Source organism: Anoplopoma fimbria, chromosome 3 (assembly GCF_027596085.1).
Source record: "Anoplopoma fimbria isolate UVic2021 breed Golden Eagle Sablefish chromosome 3, Afim_UVic_2022, whole genome shotgun sequence".
Lineage (NCBI taxonomy): Eukaryota > Metazoa > Chordata > Actinopteri > Perciformes > Anoplopomatidae > Anoplopoma > Anoplopoma fimbria.
The window spans coordinates 16,989,647-17,013,943 of NC_072451.1; the positions used below are offsets into that span (position 1 = coordinate 16,989,647).

At 38.9% G+C, this 24,297-nt stretch overlaps 2 protein-coding genes across 2 annotated transcripts; both read right to left on the bottom strand.

The window, feature by feature from the left end:
* Nucleotides 1-1,742: 1,742 nt before the first annotated feature.
* Nucleotides 1,743-14,939, bottom strand: tfa (transferrin-a). Its single transcript, XM_054596214.1, has 18 exons — nt 14,919-14,939; nt 9,555-9,675; nt 9,305-9,453; nt 8,002-8,104; nt 7,687-7,878; nt 6,639-6,768; nt 6,362-6,417; nt 5,724-5,887; nt 5,429-5,591; nt 5,178-5,338; nt 4,989-5,085; nt 4,872-4,892; nt 4,126-4,290; nt 3,595-3,745; nt 2,920-2,987; nt 2,673-2,827; nt 2,254-2,446; nt 1,743-2,110 (listed from the first exon to the last, which is right to left on the bottom strand). The coding sequence occupies exons 1-18, from the start codon at nt 14,931-14,933 to the stop codon at nt 2,064-2,066; spliced, it is 2,151 nt and encodes a 716-aa protein (XP_054452189.1). The 5' UTR covers nt 14,934-14,939; the 3' UTR covers nt 1,743-2,063.
* Nucleotides 14,915-23,920, bottom strand: ubxn7 (UBX domain protein 7). The gene is made up of 11 exons (XM_054596215.1): nt 23,813-23,920; nt 22,064-22,217; nt 21,698-21,762; nt 21,532-21,597; nt 21,252-21,364; nt 20,716-20,862; nt 20,211-20,301; nt 19,152-19,282; nt 18,190-18,694; nt 18,009-18,088; nt 14,915-17,375 (listed from the first exon to the last, which is right to left on the bottom strand). Exons 1-11 carry the CDS (start codon nt 23,916-23,918, stop codon nt 17,214-17,216), a joined length of 1,620 nt encoding a protein of 539 aa, XP_054452190.1. The 5' UTR covers nt 23,919-23,920; the 3' UTR covers nt 14,915-17,213.
* Between the last annotated feature and the right edge of the window lie 377 nt (nt 23,921-24,297).

Sequence of the window (24,297 nt, forward strand, 5' to 3'; positions counted from 1 at the left end):
GTATTGGCATTCAAATAGTTTTCCTTATCGGCTAATCTGACAGTTAATTTCTTTATGAATTGCCTTATCATTTCTTCTTTTAAATGTAAGGAAATAGTTAAATGGAATTTCAGAAAAGCCCAAGGTTATATATTCAAATGACTTGAAGTTTCAACAAACAGTAAATATCTCTCAAATACAAAATGAACTATTAATACTAGAAAAGTAGCAACTTCCACATTTTTTTTTCAGATTTTTACTTGGAAAATGACAGAGCAAAGTGATTGATTATCAAACGCAGTGTACTACTAAAACTGAATTTGCTGCTGTGCAGTCTAAATAATTTGTAGTATGCCCCATGTCAAATTTTACATGGTGCATATATTTAAATAAAATTGTGTCAGATTTAATTACCACAAACAGGGAGTCATTAATAATAATAATAATACATTTTATTTGGTGGGCCTTTCATGGCACTCAAGGTCACCTTACAGCAAATAAAATCAGTGGTGAAGCACAATAAATAACAGATTAATAAAAACATTGCGATAATAAAACAACAGTAGCACATCTGTACATTCAGCACCAGGGCATAGCTGGGAAATAAGTTTAAATATATATATATATATATATATATACATATATACATAAACACATATACGAAGGAAAGATGCAGTCGTTAAAGTGAATATGCTAGTTTGAAAATATGGGTTTTTAGAGCAGATGTGAATTCTGTAGTGGAGTTCAGTAAGCACATCTGAGGCGGAAGTGCGTTCCAGAGTTTGGGTGCAGCGTAGGAGAAGGCCCTTGCACCCACTGTGCTGAGGTTGATGGTTGGTAGAACCAGAAGACCTGCAGATAAAGACCACAGGGCGCGGGAAGCGGTGTAGGTCTGGAGGAGGGCTGTGAGGTAAGTGGGGGCCAAGTTGTTAAGAGCTTTGATTGTTAACAATAACATTTTAAAGTTAATCCTTTGTGACACAGGGAGCCAGTGTAGTTGAATCAACATGGGAGCGATGTGGTCAGTAGACTTTGTGCCTGTGATAACCCGTGCTGCAGAGTTCTGGATGAGGCCCAAAGTTATTTATTTTGTCAAGGGGCCTCATAAGGGGCTTGGTTGGCCATGCCAGCATCAGTCAGTGAGAATTTGTTTGTCTATTGCCTAAGTTTTGACATAAATGATAGAGATGGGGGCCATGTTCTGTGAAAACTCTCCCAGTAATATAGCATTTCATGTCTGTTAATTACCAGATATCTACATGATTTTTGATTGGGTGGATCTCTTTTGGAGGCTTTGCAAAGAACCCACAATGGCCCTTATTATTATGACACCCCCACATCCAAAAATATGTTTATTTATTCATTCCTTTCTGAAGGCTGTGGAAATGCAACTGGACGTGCAGGCTGAATGAGAGGGCTGCTTGAATGGAATAATGACTTCCCTTACGGGTATAATTGTTACAATTATAATTTTAGTGATTATATGGTTATTAGAAATGTTGTATTGCATCTCTTATACAGTACCAGTTATAATGTTTATCAAGCCCATTTAGACCCCAGGAGTGTTTTAAAACCCCAGGAGTGTTTTAAAACAATAAGCCACAGCATTTATACTTGACTGTTTTTGGCATTGGAAGCAAATTTAATAAGATTGACTATTTTATATAGTAGAATTACAATTCTATGGTGTACTTTTTACTGATATTTGAAGAATTCCTAAACAGTCCACGATTACAATAACAAACCATAATGTCAACACAAAAGAGCATTATAATGGCTTTATTAGAGATAAGTCAGTCACGTGTTAACAAAACATAGTTGATCGAATAATACAGGTAATGAAACATTTTGATTCTGCAGAATGAAAACAGCTACAGGTGGACAAGATTGGTCACTGCATGTTTGATTTGTAAGTCATGGTAGTGCAATGTATTTGTTTGTCTGTTTTTCTTCTAAACAACAGGTCTTGGTCAAGATCAGTAAGAAAATACAAATGGCAATTTTTGGGTTGAGTGTGGGAAGTGTGGTTAAGGTGCCCGAATCACTGAGGGCTGAGTGAGGCACCACGTGCTCCGGGGTTGTCACTAGTTTGTTTCCTGGCAGGAATGGAAAGTGCAAGATTTCTCCAGATCTGTTGGGAACGGAGAAAGACAAAGAACATTACAAACAAATGTTTATGCTGTATGTGATGTGTCTTGGATACAGAGATACAATTTTGAAGTTAATCTCTATACTGTGCCATTAATCTTGATTTGACCCAACAGTAGTGCAAACCTGGAGTGGAGTCGCTGCACTGTCTGAGCGAACTCATGGTGTTCATGTACTTTGTTCCCAAAAACCTGTCGTAGCTTTGGTCAGCTGGAACCTCCTGGAGACACTTAGTGGAGTCCTTGAAAAGGAGGTTCTTTCCTGATTTTGACTTGAACAAGCTGAATGAGCCATCACTGACACTGGAACCAAATCTGGCCTATAAAGAGAAATAAAAGGAAGATTTGAATTATTCCATTGATCTAGTCATCTAGACATCCATATCAAGGCCATAAATCAACAGGGGATTAGGGTAAAACATGCTGTTGAAAGTGACAAAAACACCTGTAAAATAAAAAAGTATTCAACCCAATAAAAAAAGAAATGCTCATTTTGACTTTTACCCTGTATTTTATGCCTCATGACCTAAAAAAATCATCACTGACCTGCTGTGCCAAGAGGATGCGAACGACCTCACTGCGGATCTCCGGACGAGTCACCACAGCATGGGCGGGCACGACAGCCAGGTGACAAGAAGCATAATCGGAGACTGGCACTCGCTTCCCCCCCGGGCAGATCAGCCGGTAGTCATCATGGTTGACTTTAACAAGAAGGATTGCAAAAATGTTGTAGATTTAGACAAAACGACACTTTCACAGTTCAGATATAGACAGGACAGTGTCAGTCTCTTACCATCAGTGTTTTCTGGAACGATTGTGTGTTTGATGAAGGCAACATCACCGGCGCCATCAACAAGACATCTATAATGATATAAAAAAACACAACTTTGGCAATATGAAGATGGGGTTTCCACCCAGAACAGGGTGAAATGGAAAAGTGATTAAAGGAATAGTTTGCCATCTTTGGAAATACATTTATTTACTTTGTCAAATGAGAACATTGTGACTACTCTCATGTCTGAGTTCTAAGTAAAGAGCTGGAGTTGAAAGGCCGTTAGTTTAGCTTAGCATAAAGAATGACGCAGGGCTAAATGACAGCTAAATGGCTCTTTTCAAAAGTTAAAAATTTCTGTTTAAGCCATAGACAAATATAAGTGTAAAAATATATATTTTGGGGTCTAAGGGGAAGTTTGAGCCATTACTATTTCTTGTAAGTCCCCCTAAAACCACAAATTGTAATTTTTATCCGTCTATGTACCAGTTAAACAAATTTGAGTTTTAAAAACTCCGGTAGAACTTTGGAGAGAGCCATGCTAGTTGTTTCCATCTGCACACAGTCTTTGTGCTATTCTAGGCCTCCTAGTTCAAGAAAGCAAATGTGCTTATTTCCCCAAAATGTCACTCTATTCTTTGAACATACGTGCATGTAAATTTGCATGCAGAGAATAATTGCAGTGTTGCATCCTACTTAAAGGCTCCAGCGTAGCCGTAGTACTGCTCATCAGCGCTGGCTTTGCACTTGGAACCGTCTCCCACAGTTTTGCCGCTGCCGGCACACTGAGTACAGAATGAAGAGCTGGGGTCTGCTCCGGGGGCACAGCCGCTACTGAAGAACTTGGCTGAGGAGAGGATGGGATACAGTTTGTTGGCGTTACACTCAGTGTAAGGAAAAGGCAACCATGTCTCTTAAAAAATGTATTCCTACACTAAGTAATATTTTTTGTAAATATTACTTGACCCAAACTTTCCCTAGTGCTTTGAGTTGCCCAAACATACTGCAATTATGAAAAAAGTATGTTGCTACAAATGGACTTTTTCTAATTAAATATGTAAACATTTAGCAACTTTGCATACTGTGTGTTCAATGAAACATATCCTCATATGGTTTATAGAAAGCATAATCTTGGCGGAATTGTGTTTCTTTCTTAACAAATTTGCAATTTCAAATTAGCAGTATACAAACAGAAATTCTCAAGAGAAGATGCACACAGTCACTTACTAAAGTCGCAGTCGCCAGTGTCTTTGTGTATTTGACCCATGGGGACGTTCCAGCCAGCAGTTCTGCCAAAGCCTGTGTGGCAAGACCTATTGCCCTTCAGGGTTTCCCAAGTCAACCCTGAACTCTTCTTAACCACAGCGACAGCATAGTAAGAGGAGGCTTTTGCTACAAGAGTGAAGGAGATGAATCACAAAACTGTCCATCGGACAATTACTGGTATTCATTTATGTTATTTAAAAGTTAATCTTAAAGCTGTGAGATACACACACATTTACTGCTCCGTAATCTACAAAAAAATTCTATTAAGTGTCCTGAAAAGAACCCCCTTGTAACACTTCCATATTATTCAATCCATGTAAACTGCATAAACTAGAAAGTATTTAGCCAGTGGACAGCAGGTGAGCTGAACATGCTGAATGTTAAGTCTGTGTACAGTGAAGCATACAATTCAAAATATATAGAGAATAAAGTTTCCATTCATAAATAACCTATAGGTTTAATTACATTCAAATTGAGCTTCTTTTTCAAGAAAATTCCTAGTTTTCTCATAATAAGCACCAACTTTCATAGCTCTTTCCAGGAAACTTCCCCGGAAATGATACAGAAATTAACACATAAACAAAGTGATATCAACTAGATGTTGTCTGGATGTTTGCTATTGTCATACAGTCACATAGTAGTATATGTTCTTTTGTTTTTATATGTAGTGATATAAATATCTTAACATTTAATTTAGTGTGTATTACCTCCAGGGGCGTTGCACAGTTCTGTGGAGAGAGACAGAGATTCAGATATTGCTTATGTAGAAAAGGTGAAATAAGACACAGGTATGGCACGGTTTCTGTGCTATACCAGTCTCCCACCTAAGTTGTACTGCTCCACCATAGCAGGAACCAGACCACACTTCCCAGCGGTGTACACCTGTCCTCCGTCCACTGCCATTGCGTCAGCCTCTTGATGCTGCAGGATAACAGAGATAACAGAAATCAGAAACAAACGCCACAAAAGTCAACAATGAAAAACCTCAAGGTTGTGACAAAAGACTGTTTTACCATAATCTTTTTCAGGCACTCATCAACTGTGGCGGCAGTCTGGCATTCAATGGCGGTGGTGACATCAACCAAACTATTAATGCTCCACGTGTCACACTTGCTCTTCTCAGCGTGGCCCACAGCACACCATTTAATGGCCGTGGACGCAGGGTTTGTCTGCTCTGGAAAGTGAAGTACAACATGAAACCAGTGTCCGCCGAGTTTGCGCAATGGTTAATATGTGTGTTTTTCTCTGCTTATGTTAAAAGTACCTTTCTTAAGGGAACGGACGATGCTCAAGTATTTAGCTCCCAAATACAGGGAGGAATCGGTGTTTGCGGGCAACTGCACCAGCTTCACTGTTGAGTCTTTGAACATCAGGTTTTTGGTAGGTGCATAGGCTTCAGAGGAGAAGAGGTTAAATTCCTGTGAAGACTAAAAAGTAAAGTCATTCATTATGTAAACCCACAAGTTACATGTTTAAATGAATCAATGTATATCCAGATTCTCTGTGTTTCTCAACCGTGCCACTCACTGTTTGTGCAGTTCAAATATTTAGTATCATACCTGTACTGAATTGATGCTATTCCAGATTAAATCAGCCAGCTGTTTGTCCTTGCGGCTGACAACAGCATGAGCTGGTGCTCTAAGCAGGTGGCAGCTTTTGTAGTTGTCGATAGGCTCCCTGCGGTTATCATCACACAGCAGCTCGTAGTTGTCCTTCTCCGCCTCTGAAAGTGTGCACACAATAACAATAAAAACGAAAAGTTCTTACTATCTTCCACGTCTTAAATAGTTACAGATTGATCCACCTTCAACAGATAATTGGCTTGGTGTTAAAATGGAGAGAACAGATCAGTTTGAACAATGAAAATAGTGACTGGTTTCTTGTTTTTCCTCCCTTTGCCTTCTTAATCATGTAATTTACACAAAAATATGCTCTCTATAATATTCAGTGAATGTGATATAGATGTGATGATGCTTGGCAAAAGGGATATTGCTTGTTTTCTTGTAATAAAGAAATAGAAAAAAAAATCTAAGTTAATAAAAAATATGGGATATAATCCAAAAATATATAAAAGCTAGGAAGATAAGGGCATTTAACTAGTTTCATGCTGCAGATTTGAAACAACTAACCAGTTTACTTGCTGACGTTACTATGAGGTGATAATACATTTTAGAAGAGATAACCCTGTGATACTGACCAGGTACAGTGAGGTGCTTTACAAAAGCGACGTCTCCAGCCCCGTCCTTCAGGCACCTATTAAGAAGACCAGTGGACAGATACATCAACATTAGTGGTTTGTTTGTTACCAGAAGTATAGTGTATTTCCACTGGGTTTAAGAAGTCATCAAATTAGATAAAATGTCACAGGATGGAGCTGTGGTCATATTTGGAAGATAGATGTGTAGCAGTTGATAGAGGACAGTAAAAGCCACATCAGAGATGAGCAGGCTTAGAGATCAGAGACTAATACTGACTGGAAGGCTCCGCTGTAGTCGTAGTAAGGCTCACTGTGGGACTTGGAACAGTCTGCCCTGCACAGTTGACACAATTTGGTGCCGGGTGTTGCCCCCGGGACACAGCTGGACGAGAAGTAGTCGCTCACCGCTGCAAAACAAAAAGCAGGGCCATGGCAAAGAGTTTAGAAACAGTATGTTTAAAGTCCCAGTCCCTGCAACGCAGCTCCACCACCCACACTGTTGAAACAGCTTGACCAGAATCCAAAATAAAGTCTCAATATTGCTTTTTACTATTTGGCTCTTTCCTATTTACTTACTATTCTACTGCTCTTTTCCCAACATGAAGCTGTTTTAAATAACATATTTGTGTTGGCGTTAATGTAAAGGCCTGGAAAACATTACTATGTTAAAGGAATAGTTTGCCACTTCAGGCCTGGAAATACCACCTTTCCTGCAGAGAGTCAGATGAGAATATTGATACCACTCTCATTTCAGTGAATCAGAATATATGAAGCTACAGCCAGCAGCCAGTTAGCTAAGTTTCGCATAAAGACAGTAAAGACTTGTATCGTGTTTAAGAACAGAAGTGTTAAATAATCGCATGGTGGTTTTACAGGGGGTAATATGTGCCGGACCGCTTCTTGGCAGGCCGTGGTGAAAACTGTGTGCTACTTCCTGCAGTTACATATTGTCATTTTTTGTACAGATTAAACATATAAAACATGTTAATTAGTGCACTTTAGAGTTGCTGCTCGGTGAAATTTAGACGGTTCCCTGTTCCTTTATGCTAAGCTAAGCTAGCTGGCTGCTAGCTGTAGCTTCATATTTAACTGACGGATATCACATTACATTAAATGAAAGGTGTCTGAGACTCAATAAAGGAAAAAATGATGACGAGATGAGTGTCCTCAATGGCAGCTGCGGCTCTGACCAAACGTACTGTTTTTTATTTTCAACTATCTATCCTTTGACTCAGCTAAAGCACACATTTCACACTGTGATAAGTGGTGATGTACACATAGTAACTTTTATTTGAGGATTGTGCTTAACATTTAGTGTAACTCACCCTCCTCAACAGGTCTGTCTTCAATGCCTTCCCACTGAATCAAACCCATGGACACCAGAGTTCCTATGGGGATGTTCCAGCCTGCAGATTTCCCCAACCCAGTGTGGCAGGACTTCTTCCCCTGGAGTTGTTTAAAGCCAAATTGAGTGCCCTTCTTCGCCACAGCAACAGCGTAGTAACAGGTGTCCGAGGCTGGATGTATGCAGAGCAATTGTGAGCAAAAAGTTAAAACATGTAACTCATTTAAAAATCTATAAGAAATCCTCTCTCTCTTATGCTGATTTGGTCAGTAAAAACAACTGATAGTGAACATACTGATGCCATAGTCCTCAGCAATAATGGGCTGCAGGTTGTAGTTGTTCAGTCCAGCAGTGTAGATGTCCCCTCCATCCAAAGTGATCGCATCTGCCTCACCAGCCTGTCAACAAACAGCAACATGATGTTTCATTTCTCCGACGGCTCAAAGATATGTGACAAGTGGTTCCTTGCATATTTTGTTAGTAACTAAATGCAGAGGTGCAAGTTAACACATATATTTAAGCACTGTACTTTCTTGCAATTGTGAGATATGGGTACTTTTCTTGAATGCTTTAATTCAATGTTACCTTATACTTATTTTAATACATTTCAGGGGGAAATATTGTACTTTTTTAGCTCTTATACATTTGTTTGATGAAATATTGTACTCTTCTACATTTGTTTGATGGCTGTTGTTATTGTGGTATTTCTCATATTCAATAAATTTTACAAAAAAAACACATGATGTCTTAAAGTAAATGCAGCTTTGAAGTTTAAATTACCAAATAAAGAAGTCATCTCCACCTCAACCAATTTATACATTCAGATACAGCTTAAAAATGAATGCGTCAATAAGAACAACATTATTAAATATTGCAACATGAGTTTGTGTGTTGATACTTAAATGTAGCTAATAATACCAATGCACTTGTTTGTATTCATTTTGGACCATTTTCTTCAATGTGGAATTGGTAGAAAGTAACATTTACTCAAGTACTAAACCATTTTGTGGTACTTGTACTTTACTTGAGTATTTCCATTTCATCCAAATTAGATTTTCAGAGTGAATTATTGTAGTTTTTACTTTAGCTATAATAACAACTATATAATAGATTGAAACTTGGCATGTTAAACATAAATATGATGCACTATGATTGATAGAAGTAGTAAACCCATTGTAAAGTAGTCAAAAATAGCTTAATCTTCACCTGTTAACGGATTAAAACATTGATTATTACATTATTTCATCAATAATAGGCTAATAATATGAATAATCCAACATGTGAATTTAACGTTAGGGGCCTGCCTGCATAGTGTATACTTTTATTTTTGATAGTTCAAGTACATTATGATAGTAACACTTCAGTACTTTTACTCATTAAGATTTTGATTAATGCACAAAGTTGTAAGTACTTGTAGTGGAGTATTTTTACATTGTGGTGTTGATACGTTTACATAAATATCAATTCAGTCAATGATTTAATCATTACTAATAACAACTGCAATAGCCATGACCATTTTACCATCTTTTTCACAAATAATATTTTGTGATGAGCACATGTCATTGAGAGCATGCTCTGACTAATGTTACTCTCCTCACCCTGATTGCAATGATGCAGCTGAGGGCGTTGTCCTTCCTCACGCAGGAGAACACCGGAGCTTTGGCTGCAAGGGCCGTACATTTCGCAAGTTCTCTGTCCGACGTGACGCACCATCTCACCCGGTCAGCGGGGGCCGCGAACACGGTGGCTGCAAACGAAGATGGATGAAAAAGCAATGCAGGGTAAATTGAGCGTTTAGTTAAATCTGTGCTTAAAAGGTGCCTGTGGAATAATATTAAATGTCTTTACCAAGGCATCCGAGCAGCACCACAAGAAGGAGAGTCTGCATGTTGGACGGCGGGGTCTCCAGGTCAGTAAAGCAGGCTGTCCAGGAGGCAGCTCGGGTTTTTATAGCAAACCTCTGACTGAGCTGGAGGGGGGGGGGGGGGAGAAAAACTTTGCTCAGGTTTCCTAATGTGTGCGTGTGTGTGTGTGTGTGTGTGTGTGTGTGTGTGTGTGTGTGTGTGTGTGTGTGTGTGTGTGTGTGTGTGTACTTTAGTGTTCTGGTACATGAAAAAAAAAGAGATTAGGCTGCAGATCCGAAATAATGGAATTTCACAGACTTCTTTTTGAAACTATTAAACCATTGTTTGAACTTTCTGAAATGTTTTATCCTAGTGTACAAATACATGAGAGAGTGTGTTCAAGTAAACACTTTGTTCAGATACTTTACTACTAATGGTAGAAATTTCTTCAGAAATGAAAAGTCTTAAATTCTAGAGCTTGTTCGTGTCATCTCAAATGAGCTACAATGCTGTTAAAGCCAAAACACTGCATGTAATTGTGAGATTGTAATTTGCAGCAGAGTGACAGTCAAGCAAAAACTTCTGATGCCAGACATAAAACAATGGACAAACCCAACACCAATGCCATGGCATCCAGTACAATGAGGCCATTGTGTGAAAAACATTCAAAAAAAAATAATTGATGTTGCATAGCTAGATATAAAACATAATTCGACTCATACAATAACACCAAAAAAAATCATCATGATCAACAAATTGCTTGATTAATCAGTAAACTGCTTCGGTTATGCCACATAACATCTCCATTTATGACAAAAGAGCCTTTATGGAGTGGACCAGCCCTGCGCTTTCTTCCACAAATAAAGAAGATTGTGTTGAAGTAACATGTAAAAAAACAAACCAATACAAGTAAAGGTCCTGCGTTCAGAATTTCTAATTTACTTCAAGTATCAGAAATATCTCACAGAATGGCTTCTGTCAGTGTTATATTGTTATATATAGTATTATTGTATAATTGTTATTATTTCATTAATGTGTGAGCAGCATTTTTTCTCCTGTAGTTGGTAATTGTGGAGATAATCTTACTTTATATATGATTGGTTATTTTAAATGATAGCTGCATCATATTTAATAACTCAATCATGATCATCAGTAACTATAGCTGCCAAATAAATATAGGGGAGTAAAAAGTACAATATTTCTTAAGTTATATTCTTTATTTGTAAATAATTATTCAGCCTATTAAGGCTGACGGGTGAATGAGCATGTCATATTAGTAACCATCAGAAGAAAAAGCAAAAACCTGGGGGAAATTTGCAGTCATGATAGTATTTTGCTCAGAAACGCTGCAATGACTCACATAAGAGTTGTGTTTACAGAGTAAATGTTGCCCAACGCAAGACCAAAGGTTCATTTTATTGAAAAAATATTTAAATATCCCCGGATAGTGGAAAGTGGCCTTTGGTGGCGCAACCTTGGAAGACCCAAGATGTGATACTGGACGAGTGGATATAGGGTTAATGTTTTAACTGTGAGGACATCGGCAGTGTACTTTTACCATCATGTCCTCATCCTTTTATCCCTTTTCTTTAAGAAGAGGGCTTTGTGTGGCAGGTGTCAAGAAACCAACTTAATATGTATTTATGTGCTATATGCACACTTATGTAAACTAACAATGCCTTATAAAAATACTTTTTCAAGTCAATGGGATTTACCGGAGTAAAAAAAAAAAGATCAAACTAAGGAAATGAATCAGTACTAGACAAAACTATAAATGAGATTAAGCTGTAGCAGAAGAAATGCAGATATATCAGTGAATATCTATAATAACTATGACATCTTTCTGGAGTTAGTCCTTTTATCTATTTTTCCCTTTAAAGCAAATATTTGAACACAAAGCTTGAGTGGATTTTCCAACAAAAAAAGGTGAATTCTGTGCATACGTTCTTCTCTATTCTGAAGGGAAAGTGACATAAACAGGGCCTGCTTTTATCACAGCCTCCAGATGAAAGATGCAGCTGCTCTTAAGGTTATAAATGTGACTGACGTTGAGGTTAAATACTGCTGAGGTAAAACTTACCTGTCAACGTGTAAAAAAAATGGATTCAAGGAGTGGTTACATTTTGTCAAACATGCAGCTTATCAGGAGAACCAGTGACATTGATATTCAGAAGATATTGTTTAGTGCACTATACAGCTAAACAGTCTGATAACAGTCAAACCTGTGATCATCTCGAGTCTTTCCAAAGAGATGCTTTTAGAAAGGGAAAAGTGTAGCATCATGCCACCACACTCAAGTTGTAATATTCAGGTTTTGGTCAAGCTGCAGGTGGTAGAAAGCATAGATTTAGATGGCGTAAATGTAATTAAAATCAGTTTAGTTTTAGGAACTCTATGTCTGCTGGAGTGGTTGGAAAGGTGCCCCCCCTACCACCACTGAGATAAACCCGACACAGAGTATACATTAACCATCTTTCCATACTTTTGCATCACACAAGTCCTTTTGGGTGACCTAGGAGAACACAGGAGTGACTGCAGCACACAGTTTAGGCTACTTGAAATCAGCAATGAAACTAAGAATCTTGTAGATCCTTGATTTGAAGTTCTTTACAATGAGAAAGTTGTTCATTTCATGTTTAAGGCTGAAAAAACAAACGGACAATGAAATGGGATAAAAGTGTGTTACTGTTTCCTGAGAACTCCAGTTGCTAACGGTCATTCCCCACCTCTCCACCAGTTGTCCTCGGTATGTTTCCAACCGTAGCTCATCATGTGACCATTCTCACCCCTTGACACTTTTTCCAATTATATATCAGACATAGTATATTTATATAAGTATCCCCCTCAAATAGCACTCCCCTCTTCACCAGATTGTCTATGTTGCCTTGAATTTCCAGCCCAGTTTCTGATCTGCCCTCTTGCCTCACAGGCACTGGTTTTGTCTGCTGCCTTTACGGTACTATTGCTCTCTGACAGATTTAAGACTCTCTCATTATCTCCCTACTGAGTCTGGCTTTGAGTCTTTATCCCTGTGACAGTTTCCTGAACCCTCACAGATTACTGTGCCTTTGTCAATCTGTGCTGACACTTCACTCAGCAGCATTACTGTCGTGAAACCTCTTGATAACACAGCCGGCAAGTCAATGACGTTACTGTCCTGCGAAGCACAAGTTGACATTTCACGTGAGCTGTATCTATACAAAAAAATCAATCATGGTTATTATCCCACTCTTGTTTCTGTTCAAGTGAGCAGAATTTCTCCTAGAGGCCCCAGGTAAAATATATCTGAATTAAAGATTACAAGTCTTAGACAACCACATGGATATGAATATTTAGGGCTATTAAGCAACAACTTCTAATATATATATATATATATATTTCATTTTTCTAACTCCTGAAAAACCTTTGTGATTCTTGTGTCTGACTGATTATGAATACAGTCCACAAGGCCATCCTGACTGGGCTAAATCACAGAGTGGATATGCTTATTATCAGTGATTGTTCTCCATGCAGAGCAGTGGGTTAATAAGGCATCATAGGTAAGACGTTACACACAAACACTCTGTGACGCCAAGCTCTGTGTGAGAGGGTGAGCCTTTTTTTCCTGTTAAGCTTTGGGCTCTGGTACATCACATAAGCATCTGCCTCTTCAGATGAACTGATAATATTGTATAAATTACCGGAAAATGAGCTACGACATGAAATAAAAGTGTTTTACAAGGGAAGGGGTTGTGTATTTTGCAGTTGAGTCAGATGTAAAAGTGGAGTGCAGGAGTGAGCCGTGACATTATGCTCAGCCGATGATGATTCATCTCGATACCCACACATGGTGATCACACTCTTATCGGCGCCTTCTAAAACAGTTTCTGGAAAAACACACATCTGCCTGATAAATCAGGAAACACAAGACACAGTTGGTCCCGGTTGTCTGTGATGTTATCAATGGATCTTTTTCACAGCAGACATTTTGAGTTATCATAGCAGGAGATGCACAAGGGAAGTCAACAACGCTAACAATGGCTTAGTTCTATTAAGTGTCCCAGTAAGTCAGCATGCACAACATCATTAATGTTAGTACATACACCTGTGTATTTCCTACTATGACATGTCACAATGTCTGCCATGAGAAAAGTCTATGGTGAGCTTTTACCACACATTTGTAGAGGTAGCAAAAGTACAAAGTCACTCTCTTCCAGTAAAAGTACTAATATCACAGAGACAAATACTCCATTACAAGCCATGAAAAATCCTACGCAAGTAAAAGTACAGACGTATTATCAACCAAATGTACTTAAAGTATATTGTTTTAAAAGAACTGGTTAAACAGGCCTAAACAGGCATTATGAAAAGTTATTTTGTAAAGGACCTCAAGCTAAAATTCATATTCTTGAATACTGCATTGTATTATAAAGGCTTATCAAATGTTTTTTACCTACAATCTGAAAAGTTACTTGTATCTTCGCTGTCTTTTTTCTCTCTGAAATGTTGTGGACTAGAAGTATCAAATAGCATAAATTGGAATTACTCAAGTTAAGTACAAGTGCCTCAAAGTTGTACTCAAGTGCAGTATATGGAGCTTGAAGCTTGAGAGGAGGGTGACATTTATTTCGTTGATCAGGTCTTTCCTCTAGTTTGATCACATTGCATTTGAATTCGATGATCCCATTTTAAATGTAGCTACATCCAGCAAGTGCTTTGCAGGATGGAAAGGACTGCAAACAGATGTTATCTGGCATGTCAGGTGATTCATATCTTCCATCCACAAACGTTACACATTACACATTAACTTCAATTGACTTCTTTCTGAGAACAGGTTGACAGGTCCATGGAGGACTGGGGTCAACATCCTCCTTATGCAACGGACAAAACCTCAAACACAGAAGGTTGATAGGGGCCTGGTTACCTCATTAACCTTTAAGCACTGATGAACAAATTCAGCTTACAAGTGAAATAAATGCAGGTTTCTGCTGTTAGGTGAAAGTATTTAACCTCCTCAACATCCAACTTTTGCAGGAAACTAGATCGGCCTTTGTTCTTTTGGCCTGTTGGTGTTTTTCCAGCTGGATTTGGAAATGTTTATATAACCAAAGAGCTCAAAAAAATGCAAAACATCAAAACAAGAAATCCATGTTAAGCAATCTAGTTAGTTCACTGATTTGAAGATGACATTTTGACCTGTGATTTTGTTAAACTCCAGGTGCCATCATGCAAAGAAAACCTAAAGATATCTCTGTTTTTTTGTATTTGAGGCAGCTGATCAGGTCAAATAAAGCATTTTTTTTTTTTTTTTTTTTTTTTTTTAAGTCGAAGGGGAAAAGGGTTCAGTACTTTATTCAGCGCTGCCCTTTGCCAACACATTTCCCCTTACCCTCCAATTGTCCATAACACAAGAAAAACCTTAGGTGAAGGAATGCCCTTTGCGTACTGTAGTATCCACACTGCAGTGTCCTCATCTGTTTGTACAGCTGCAAGTCCGTTTCTTTCACCTCTGACCATTGTCCCATACAGATACTCTTACCATTATCAGTTGGGGGCCCTCAATCAAAGGGGAATATGAAAAAAAATATATTTAAATTTTAAGTTGCTAACCAATGAAATGTTCATTTTATTTTCAAAGGCTTGACACTAAATGTGATCCACAGTATGAATCACAGTGATGTACTGTGACAAGAGAGGAAGGGAACTGTTGTTTCGAAATACTTTAGCACTGGTCACATCTTCCTATTTCTATCTTTAGAGATGTTCAATATTCATCCAATAATTGAATTACTGACATTGCTTTAATAGTTATACTCCTGCTTATATTCATCATATCCAAATTACAAAATTTGCACAAATCCTTGGCCCCTTGAACTTCTGTGTTGAAACTTATTTGACTGCCATCTGACATTCTACCAAATAGCTTGTTCTGATATTAGTTTACTGACATGGAAGCACACATCTCCTCCATCCTTCCAGGACGGGAGTTCTCTGTATGGCTTTAATATAGAAAAGTTGAATAGAAAAGGAAAACAGCTACTCTCCAGGACCAACTGCAACAGCATGAAGTTTTCTTTACTAAAAAAAAAAAAACACACTATTCTTTACGTACTTCATAAAACATTTGTAAGGCTCATTTTAATATTTTCAAACCTTCATTAATTACACTGACTAGTGGTCTTCTTCTTCCTGGCCTTACTTATTGAAGAACTGTTTGCCATTTAAGGCCCATTACTGCCACCTACGGCCAAGATTTAGGCTTAATAAAGCCCTCATGGTATCTTATTACTCTAGCCTTCATCAATACAAATCATTGGTTTAAACTCTAAGGTGCTTCTCTCATCTACTACCAGACTGTTACATTCACTAAACATTGTCAGCTTTAGACCTAAATGCCAACAAATCAGGCTATCTGACAAGAAACCCTGGCTCTTATCTAACAAGAAAAAAGTTATATGAAGTTGCTAAAGTGCCTTAATGACATAATTTGATCAAATAAAAATTCAGCAGGGACACAGGTTTAGCTTGGTGCATACTGAAACAAATCTTCATAGCAGAATACAGAGTAGTACATATTTGTTGTTGCAGTTGATTCTTAAGAGTAGCTGCTTTTCCCTTTCCACAACATTTTTCCTATATCTGATTTGATATTGGTTTTCGTTGTATCCTTTGACATTTGTCTCATCACCATCAGGCCTGGGAACTTCATTGAAAATGTGACAAAAGACCAAGCAGAATCTCCCTTGGTTTTGGTGGTTATATTTCAACATCAGCATATTTTCTTGGCAGCATATAAAAAAAGAAAGGAAACAGTGACTACAGCTAAATACCAGTCTTTCTAGGCCATCTCTGTACAGTGTAGGTCCGACTGATGAGATGTACCACCCTGCATTCATTCCCTTCTGTATCAAAAGTTGAAATCCAAAAACAATCTACTAGTCTCTAATTAACCAATAGAAACTTGAGTAAAAATGTGCAGATCCACCCAAATCCTCTCAGATTTACACAAGTGTGCAACAGATGTCCGACACATTTTCTTGATTGACCTGTTATTTCAGGACCTTTTTCTCCTAGTGCCCCTATCTTCCAAATAATTACAAATGTTGAAACAAGGACTGTGTGAGAGACCAAATTTGGGTCAAATAAAAAAGAATGAGCCTCCTTCTACCTGACCCCATGTACAGAAAATAACAAGAAGAGCAAGAAAATAAACTCTGACATTAAACATCCTTTCTGGGAGGTAAAGTATTTTTGTACAAGTCCCTGGTGCCTCATCATCAATCAGTGATCCATTATTTGTTTTTCATTTTTATTTGAATATGAGCTATATATATTTATTCTTTCCTGAAGTGCCTCAGAGTTCAAAACAAAATGAAGCCTTCATCAGAAAAGAGTAAACCACATTAAAAAAAAATTAAAGAGTGCCGACATCCGTACACCTTACTGGCCAATTGTAGAGCAGTAAAAAGGTATTAGGCTGTCAGTAGAGACGTCAGTATTCAGATAAGTGGAGTGGCAGGGAAAGTAGTCCATCCACTGAGAGCTGTCTTGGCAAAAAACGGGGCCTAATTCCAGAAGAACAGAAGGTTTTGGGATCAAGTGACATCGTCCCAGGTCATTGGTGAAAGGGTGAGGTCTATCACAGAGAGATACAGACAAGCGAAAGTGAGTGTGTCTGACAAGGCTAGTTCCTCTCCTGAACAAATACAGTCTCCTGTGGACAAAGCCCCGCCTCCTGCAGCGTGATGTCATAGTCCAAGTGGGCGAGCTTCCTTCTGGGAAAGTTGGTGACGAGTTCGAAACGTTCATTGGGGTAACCTTTGGACTGGACGTGTCTTACCAGGGCCTTAAGGAGAAAGAGTAATATACCAGAAGAGACACATTTTATCAGTTTATCAATTATTATTTTTTCAATAAATAGTTTGGCGTTTATGGAAATACACTTATGGCTTGTTGCCTTGAGTTAGAGGACAAGGCAGACAGATACCGCTCTCATGTCTGTATAGTATTTACGAAGCTGGAGCCGGCAGCCATTAGAATAACAACTGGAAAAGGCTAACCTAGCTTTGATCAAAGTTAAAAAATCCACTTATCGGCACAGTTAAAGCTCAACAGTACGTTATATCTCGTTTAATCTGTACAGAAGTCAAAGTGTAAAGCAGTAACTTCCTGAAGTATGGCAAGTGGTGCAGTCCAAAAACAGTAAGATGTTGATTTCACACAGAGTTCAGTTGTTTGACATGGATTAAACAAATGCGATTATAATGTTTTAATTAGTGAGTTTACGCGGTTCTGGTAGGCAGATGTTTAAACCTTCGGACAGAACCAGATCAGCTGTTGTCACCAGTCTTTATGCTAAACTAAGCGCATCTCCTCCTGGCTCCAGCTCTATACAGACACGAGAGTTTTAACAATCTTCTCATCTTACTCTCCGAAAACCTTGACCTTTTATAAATGGAATTATGTAGTGTGTTCTTACCAAAAGTTTTGCTTTAGAAGACAAGGAAATTTGTTCTCTCTGTCCGTCTGGGTAACGGAGCATCAACCTGGCTTTGGGACCTATGTTGAAAAACAAACAAACATGGTGGTAAGTATCTTTCAAACTCCCTCATCCCTTCACCGTCATCACAACTGAGGTTTAGAGTGACGCGTTGGCGTACCATTGTCGTCAGGACAGTCCACGTCACAGGTTTTGATGGTGCTAGTCCTGGACGGTCCAGCGCTTTCGGCTGCTGGGGGACAGTGGTTACCTCCAGAATCTGCGTCAGGCTGATGATGACGAGGACCAGCGGCCGAGGGCTCCAGGTGGTTCTTTTTGCTCTCCTCCTTCTTGTGACTGTGGTTGTTTTCTTTGTATGGAGACTTTCTATGGGAAGAAGTGGAACTATCGGGATGTAGACGCTGCTGAGCCGCGGCGGCCGCAGGGAGCGGTGTATGTTTGCTGGTAAAACTTTTCTCTTCGTGGGGCACTGGCATTTCGCTGTCTGAGCCATCAACAGAGATGGGACCCTCGCTGTCAGAGAAAGGCTCTGCATCTGATTCTTCTTCCGATTTGGGGGAATCGGGGGCTTCGAGAGCATTTGATGACTCGTAGTGGGTCTCCTGTAGGGAGGCTCGGATCGCTGCCTCTAGCTGACTGTCTTCACTGGCATCAATTAGACTCTCCTAGAAGAGAAAACAGAGTGTGCAGCTGTAGAACACAAATCAAAGAGCTGAGTAAAATATTACAAAAATGTTTTATAACTACATATAACTAACTCAATAAGAGACTGATGACCAAGCAGATTGTCACATTCACAAAAATCTTCTACATGTAATTCGGCCTTTAGGACAAGGAACAGACACTAACAAAGAGCTATCATATATAACTAATATGTATAACCAAAATCCCAGATAATAGCTCCTACAACAATTAATAACCAATTTAGAGCTGTGACATTCCGACAGAGTCCCAGATAGGGAGAGAGACAGAGACAGACAGAGAGATAAATAGAAGAAGAGAGAGAGAGACAGACAAAGAGAGAGCGAGAGACAGAGAAAGAGACAGAAAGAGAAAGAGAGCTCTTATTAGAGCAGAGAAAAAAACGAGAATCAGAGGAGACACATGAAAAGAGAGACCCACAGATCGAGCTCGTTTGGCGGGGGGTGCGGGACAGGACGGCCCATCGAGCTGCCCGTGCTCCGCTAGGAAGCCAGTCGTCTGCTCCATGAACGACGCTACGTCCAGCTGATTCCACTCCACCATTTTTTGACCTGAAGGGAACATGTTTTGATCAGCACAAGTCAATAACAAAAACAATTACAGAGCATTCAAGCAGGAAAAGCAGATGTGCTTGGCTGCACTGATTTAGAACTACTTTGCAGATGTATACAGCGAGGACGAGAGATCCTCCCGCCGTACTGTTTATATGGTTACACAGATGACAACGCAGTTGATTTATCTTCATTGTTTATTTAGTGAAAAACCTATTGTTGGCCTGGATTGATCCCATAACCTTATCACACACTATTGTATAAGGATGTTGTATAATGCTGCTTTTAAATTACTTCTTCTAATGCTGTTGTGTTGTCTGCCAATAATAATTAAAAAAACTTATATATATATATATATATATATATAAAAATAAAAATACTTTGTGAGATCTGCTCCCGAATTTGCAAGATCAGTCTGTTGTCCTTATACAGAAAAAGTTAAGTAGTTAATTGAATTTAAACAGATGTCACACAATTACAATTACCCTAGTATAAGAGGCGTAGAGATGAATTGATTGAGGTTTATGAGCTTGTGTGCAGAATATATATTAGCACATCTCGTTTTGGAATAATAGGCAAGATTAAAGAGGGAACTTCTTGAATTTTTTTTCGATTGATTCTACTGATCTTAAAAAAAAAAAAAAAAAAAAAAAAAGTTTCAAACTTCCTGCTGTAAAAGCATGGAGCAAGTTTACTATGGGTGTAGTGCCAGCTCCTTCAGTTAACTCATTTAAAAGTGGATTGGATCAATTCTGGTCTATAAAAGCTGACTTGTGATTATTTGTTATTTTAAAACAAGTATATTGTGAGCCTGGTGTTTAGGATTTTTTAATCCTGTACCAGAATCTTTTCAAAAAATGTCATTAAATATGGTTACATGAAGATCGAGCGTCAGAACTGTGGATAATGCCGAGACTAACTAACTCACCTGTGCGGGGATCAAGAATTGAAATGTAGGGAAACTTGTTCAGCTTATAGAACTGGATGTATCTTTGTCCCTCTTCACTATCATGATAAACCTGTAATGAAAGAAAATGTACAATACAAGAAAGACATGAACCTCTCACCGAATATACTTGAATTGATTTACATATATGTGAATATTTGGATTATGAGACTTCAGGACAAAAATGGATTTAATGTACTGATTGTAGGGCTGTTTTCTACAGTAGAAGAAGAAGAAGAAGAAGAAGTGGGCACTACAACATTATGGTGTACTTGAAAAAACCTTTGCACCGTTAATGCACTACTCTACGTTTCTGTTGATGTAATGTTAATGGTCTCCATTTTTGCATCACTGACTAAATTCCATTCTCATATTATTAATGGAGTTAAACTCGTCCTTGATGAGTTTAGCAGCTGGAAACTTGCAAAGACCTCAACACAAAGTTTGCAAGAACATGAAATCATCCCAGAGCTTTGAATCAACATACCTGCCAGAATATGAAATGTTCTCTGATGATGTTTTTCACTGCATCGTTACTCCAAACATCTCTGTTCAGGCACTGGCAGGCAAAGTCCTGAACATTTTGAATGTTGATCATAAGCCACTTGTTCTCCAGTTGTCCACAGTCTTTTGCCTGTAAGCACAAACAACACATAGTGAGCGATGTAATTGTTAAATTGACAAGATTGGATGAAGACCAGACTTGATGGAGGACAAATAATAAACTTGATGAAGTACACAAGTGTTTCTTTATGGAGAACAATCATTACCATTTACAGTATTGGTATGTGATCATATGATAACATTACACCATCTGATTTCACAAATACTGTGAGTGCACATTTAGCCGGAGAGGGAAAATGCCAGCATTAAAAATGACAACCTGCATACTCCTGCCCTTCTATACAAGGCAGACCTGGTTTCCCACCTGAGATCTACAGTCACCATCCGAAATTTCACTGAAAGTTCACACAAACTGAATAAAGACTTGTGGTTTAAAGTGTCCGGTGATTGACTCCTCACCGTCTCAAAGCTGCCTTTGTGCATGAGCTCAATGGGAGGACGGAAAAGGTCTGCCAGGGTGCTCAGTTTCTTATCCACTGTGCCACCGTTACGCAGCTCCTGTTCCTGGCGAACTAGGAAAAGAAAAAAACATTCATAGTCATTTGAGGAAGTTGGACACAGTGAAAAAGGTCAAGAAAAGTGACAGATTGTCTTATTGGTTATATCTACGCAGTATTAAACTTTACAACATTCACTTCTGACCACATCTTTTAAGCTTGGAAAGACTGAATATACTCACTTGTCTCTGTTTGGAAGTCTCGGAAACCATCAAATATAGATCGAGCAGGTCTTCTTCGCTTTGGCACTGCATGTATGAGAGACAAATCAAAAGTCAGTTTCAGCAGACGGCTGAAACAGCACCTTAACATCTGTTTGCATGAGGTCGAATAAGAAAAGTAAAGTACCTCCGAACAGTGGTTCAGGTTCCACTAATATGTCCTGCTTCTGGGGAATGGGTGCTCTTACTTCACTGAGACAAAAGGCAATGAAATACAGTATTATTATAAGAAGCAATCCAGAGAAAACATCTGGTATCAAACAATTTATAAAGACGCACTATCTAATTATGTTAAAAACACAATTCACAGCAGTGCTCTGAACCCAAAATTCTCCTCTCAGCCTCCCGTTATCAACCACAATAAAACAACTTTAAACTAAGAGAAAAATATGGAGCACTATACAAAAAACAACAACAGAGATTGTATCTGAAAGATAGTAAAATGTGGCAACTTGTTTCTGACAGAAGTTTGTAAAGATAAATATAAACTTACTCTGAAGGGGGAGCTCTGCTGCTTGAAGCTGCTGAACTGGAGCTGGTGCTGGGCTCCTCAGCGATCCCTCCTCCATCCAGAAACATGGTCACTGCCATCTCCAGGTTGTTGTTGCATGCTTCCAGCATATGTTGTCCTACGCTTTCCGTGGCCCCTTAAACAGTGTTGGACATAGGTTATAGTGGTGACAGGGTGAAAAACTGTGTGATGGGGAAACTGCTTCTAAATTACCACAAAGGCAGTGTATAATATACACGTCAATTCTGCGCCGCAATATCTTGTTACTTATCTGCACACATATAGCGATGATGCATCTGTAAATCTGCAAACATTAGAAATGCAATGTATATATTAAGATCTAAATGAGCCATATAGTAAGACTGATGGCATAGCACATAAAAGGATCAGCTACACAGCTATTCTGGTGTATCTCGAAGCAATCCATTTAAAGTATCATACTATTTTATACTTTTTATTATAACCTGTTTACTACGTATCACTTAAACATACTGCTAAACAGTTTTTTTGTTCGATTGCTTGGCTTTTTGAGGGCCACAAGTTTTCATTATTTTGACATTTTTGTGTCAATGCACCCAAATGAAACAGGCCAGACAAATACCTTTTCAATGTGAATATCCTGTTGTTTAGTGTAGTTTTTGTCAAAATGACGGCCTCCTTTAGTATAAATGCCAAATTAAACTTTCTAACAAAGCGGTTAGAAAGTCCTATGTGCAACAACAGTGTAACTTCCTACAAGCCAGTGATGCTGTTCACTGTGATGGATAACCAGCAGGTCTTTCTGTCAACTGAAATGAATGAAAACGAAACAACTGCCTGAAAGTTAACGTCGGAAAAAACCGCATCCGGTGTTAACAAAGGTTACTGTAGGCTTTGGGAAACAGTAGGCAGTTATGTAGCTCGAGCATGGGCTACGTTATTTCAAGGCTACAAACAGGCTGCAAAAACACCAGAATAGTGATTAAACCACTTCAGATCATGAATCAACATAATGTATAAAACTATGTAAATACAGTGCATGTGAGAAAACACTCGATCCGAGGGTTAACTTTAGTCTTTTTAACTGAACAGCACCGTCTGGCCACACTGATCTTTCCGTGTCCACTGCGCATGTCCGTTTCACTTTTCAGCTCTAGCAGCAGCAGCCCCGAACTGAGTCTCCTCTTTTTTTTTTAAATAACTTAAAACTCAAACCCTGTCGGTGGTCTCTAAGCATCCATAAACTATTGAGAACATGTGAACCAGCAGTCGGAGGCGGACAGAGAGCTCGTGCGAGTGTGGTTAGCGTCCCAGTCAGAGTGAAGAGTAACACAACGTAAGAGCCTGGCTGATGATGAAGAAGGGAAATGTTGCAAAGCCGACGTCCATTCCACATTATCAAACAACATGCAATGGAAAAAGGAGAAGAAAACCAGCCCGAGACGAGCGAGATAGTGTCAGTTATGAGCACCGAAAAGAAAATAGGCAATTGTTAAGTGGTTGTAACAGATCATATTCAAAGCGGATGGTTTAGTGGTCCTTCACGGAGTATTTCGCTTGAGTTTAGCAGATAACTGGCTGTGCTTTTCCCCCCTCTGCACAGCATTGACAGCGTAGGGGCCAGGGGAAGACTTAACGTCCGTTTTTCTATCAACCCACTCATTTCGTGGTTTGTTGGACAATGGAGCTATTCCAGTTGGATAATCAAAACCTACTTAATAGACTAAACATGAAATAAAATGTTATTTTTACCTGTTATTGCTGTGAATTGTTGTATTAACCCATTCACCCCCGGAGCTGAGGTGTCTCCGAGCGCCGCCATCTTACCGCCACAAACAACAACATAAATGTGGCGCATGCGCTACGCCGTCCTTGATGCCTGCCTGGCGCGGCGCGAGCCCCATACGTCACCAAAGGGTTGTTCTGCGTTGTGGGTTATGTAGTCCAAGTAAACATTAATGGCGTGTAACTGTCCTAATTATTGAGGGGTTTTTTTTCACTTTTTTGTAATCTTTTGGAAACTAAATTTGTTTCCTTAACAACAATTCTTATCATTATTATTGTTGTTAGATATTCATATTTAACAATGCATTAGGCCAAGCAGACTTATCACATATTTTGTTCCAATGCTTTCTAACTGTGTTGCAATTTCGTGAGCAAACATTTTTGTGGTTTTCTCTGCCAAATACACACAAGTCAAGTACAATACTGCTTTGGTAGAACACCTAAAGAAGTAT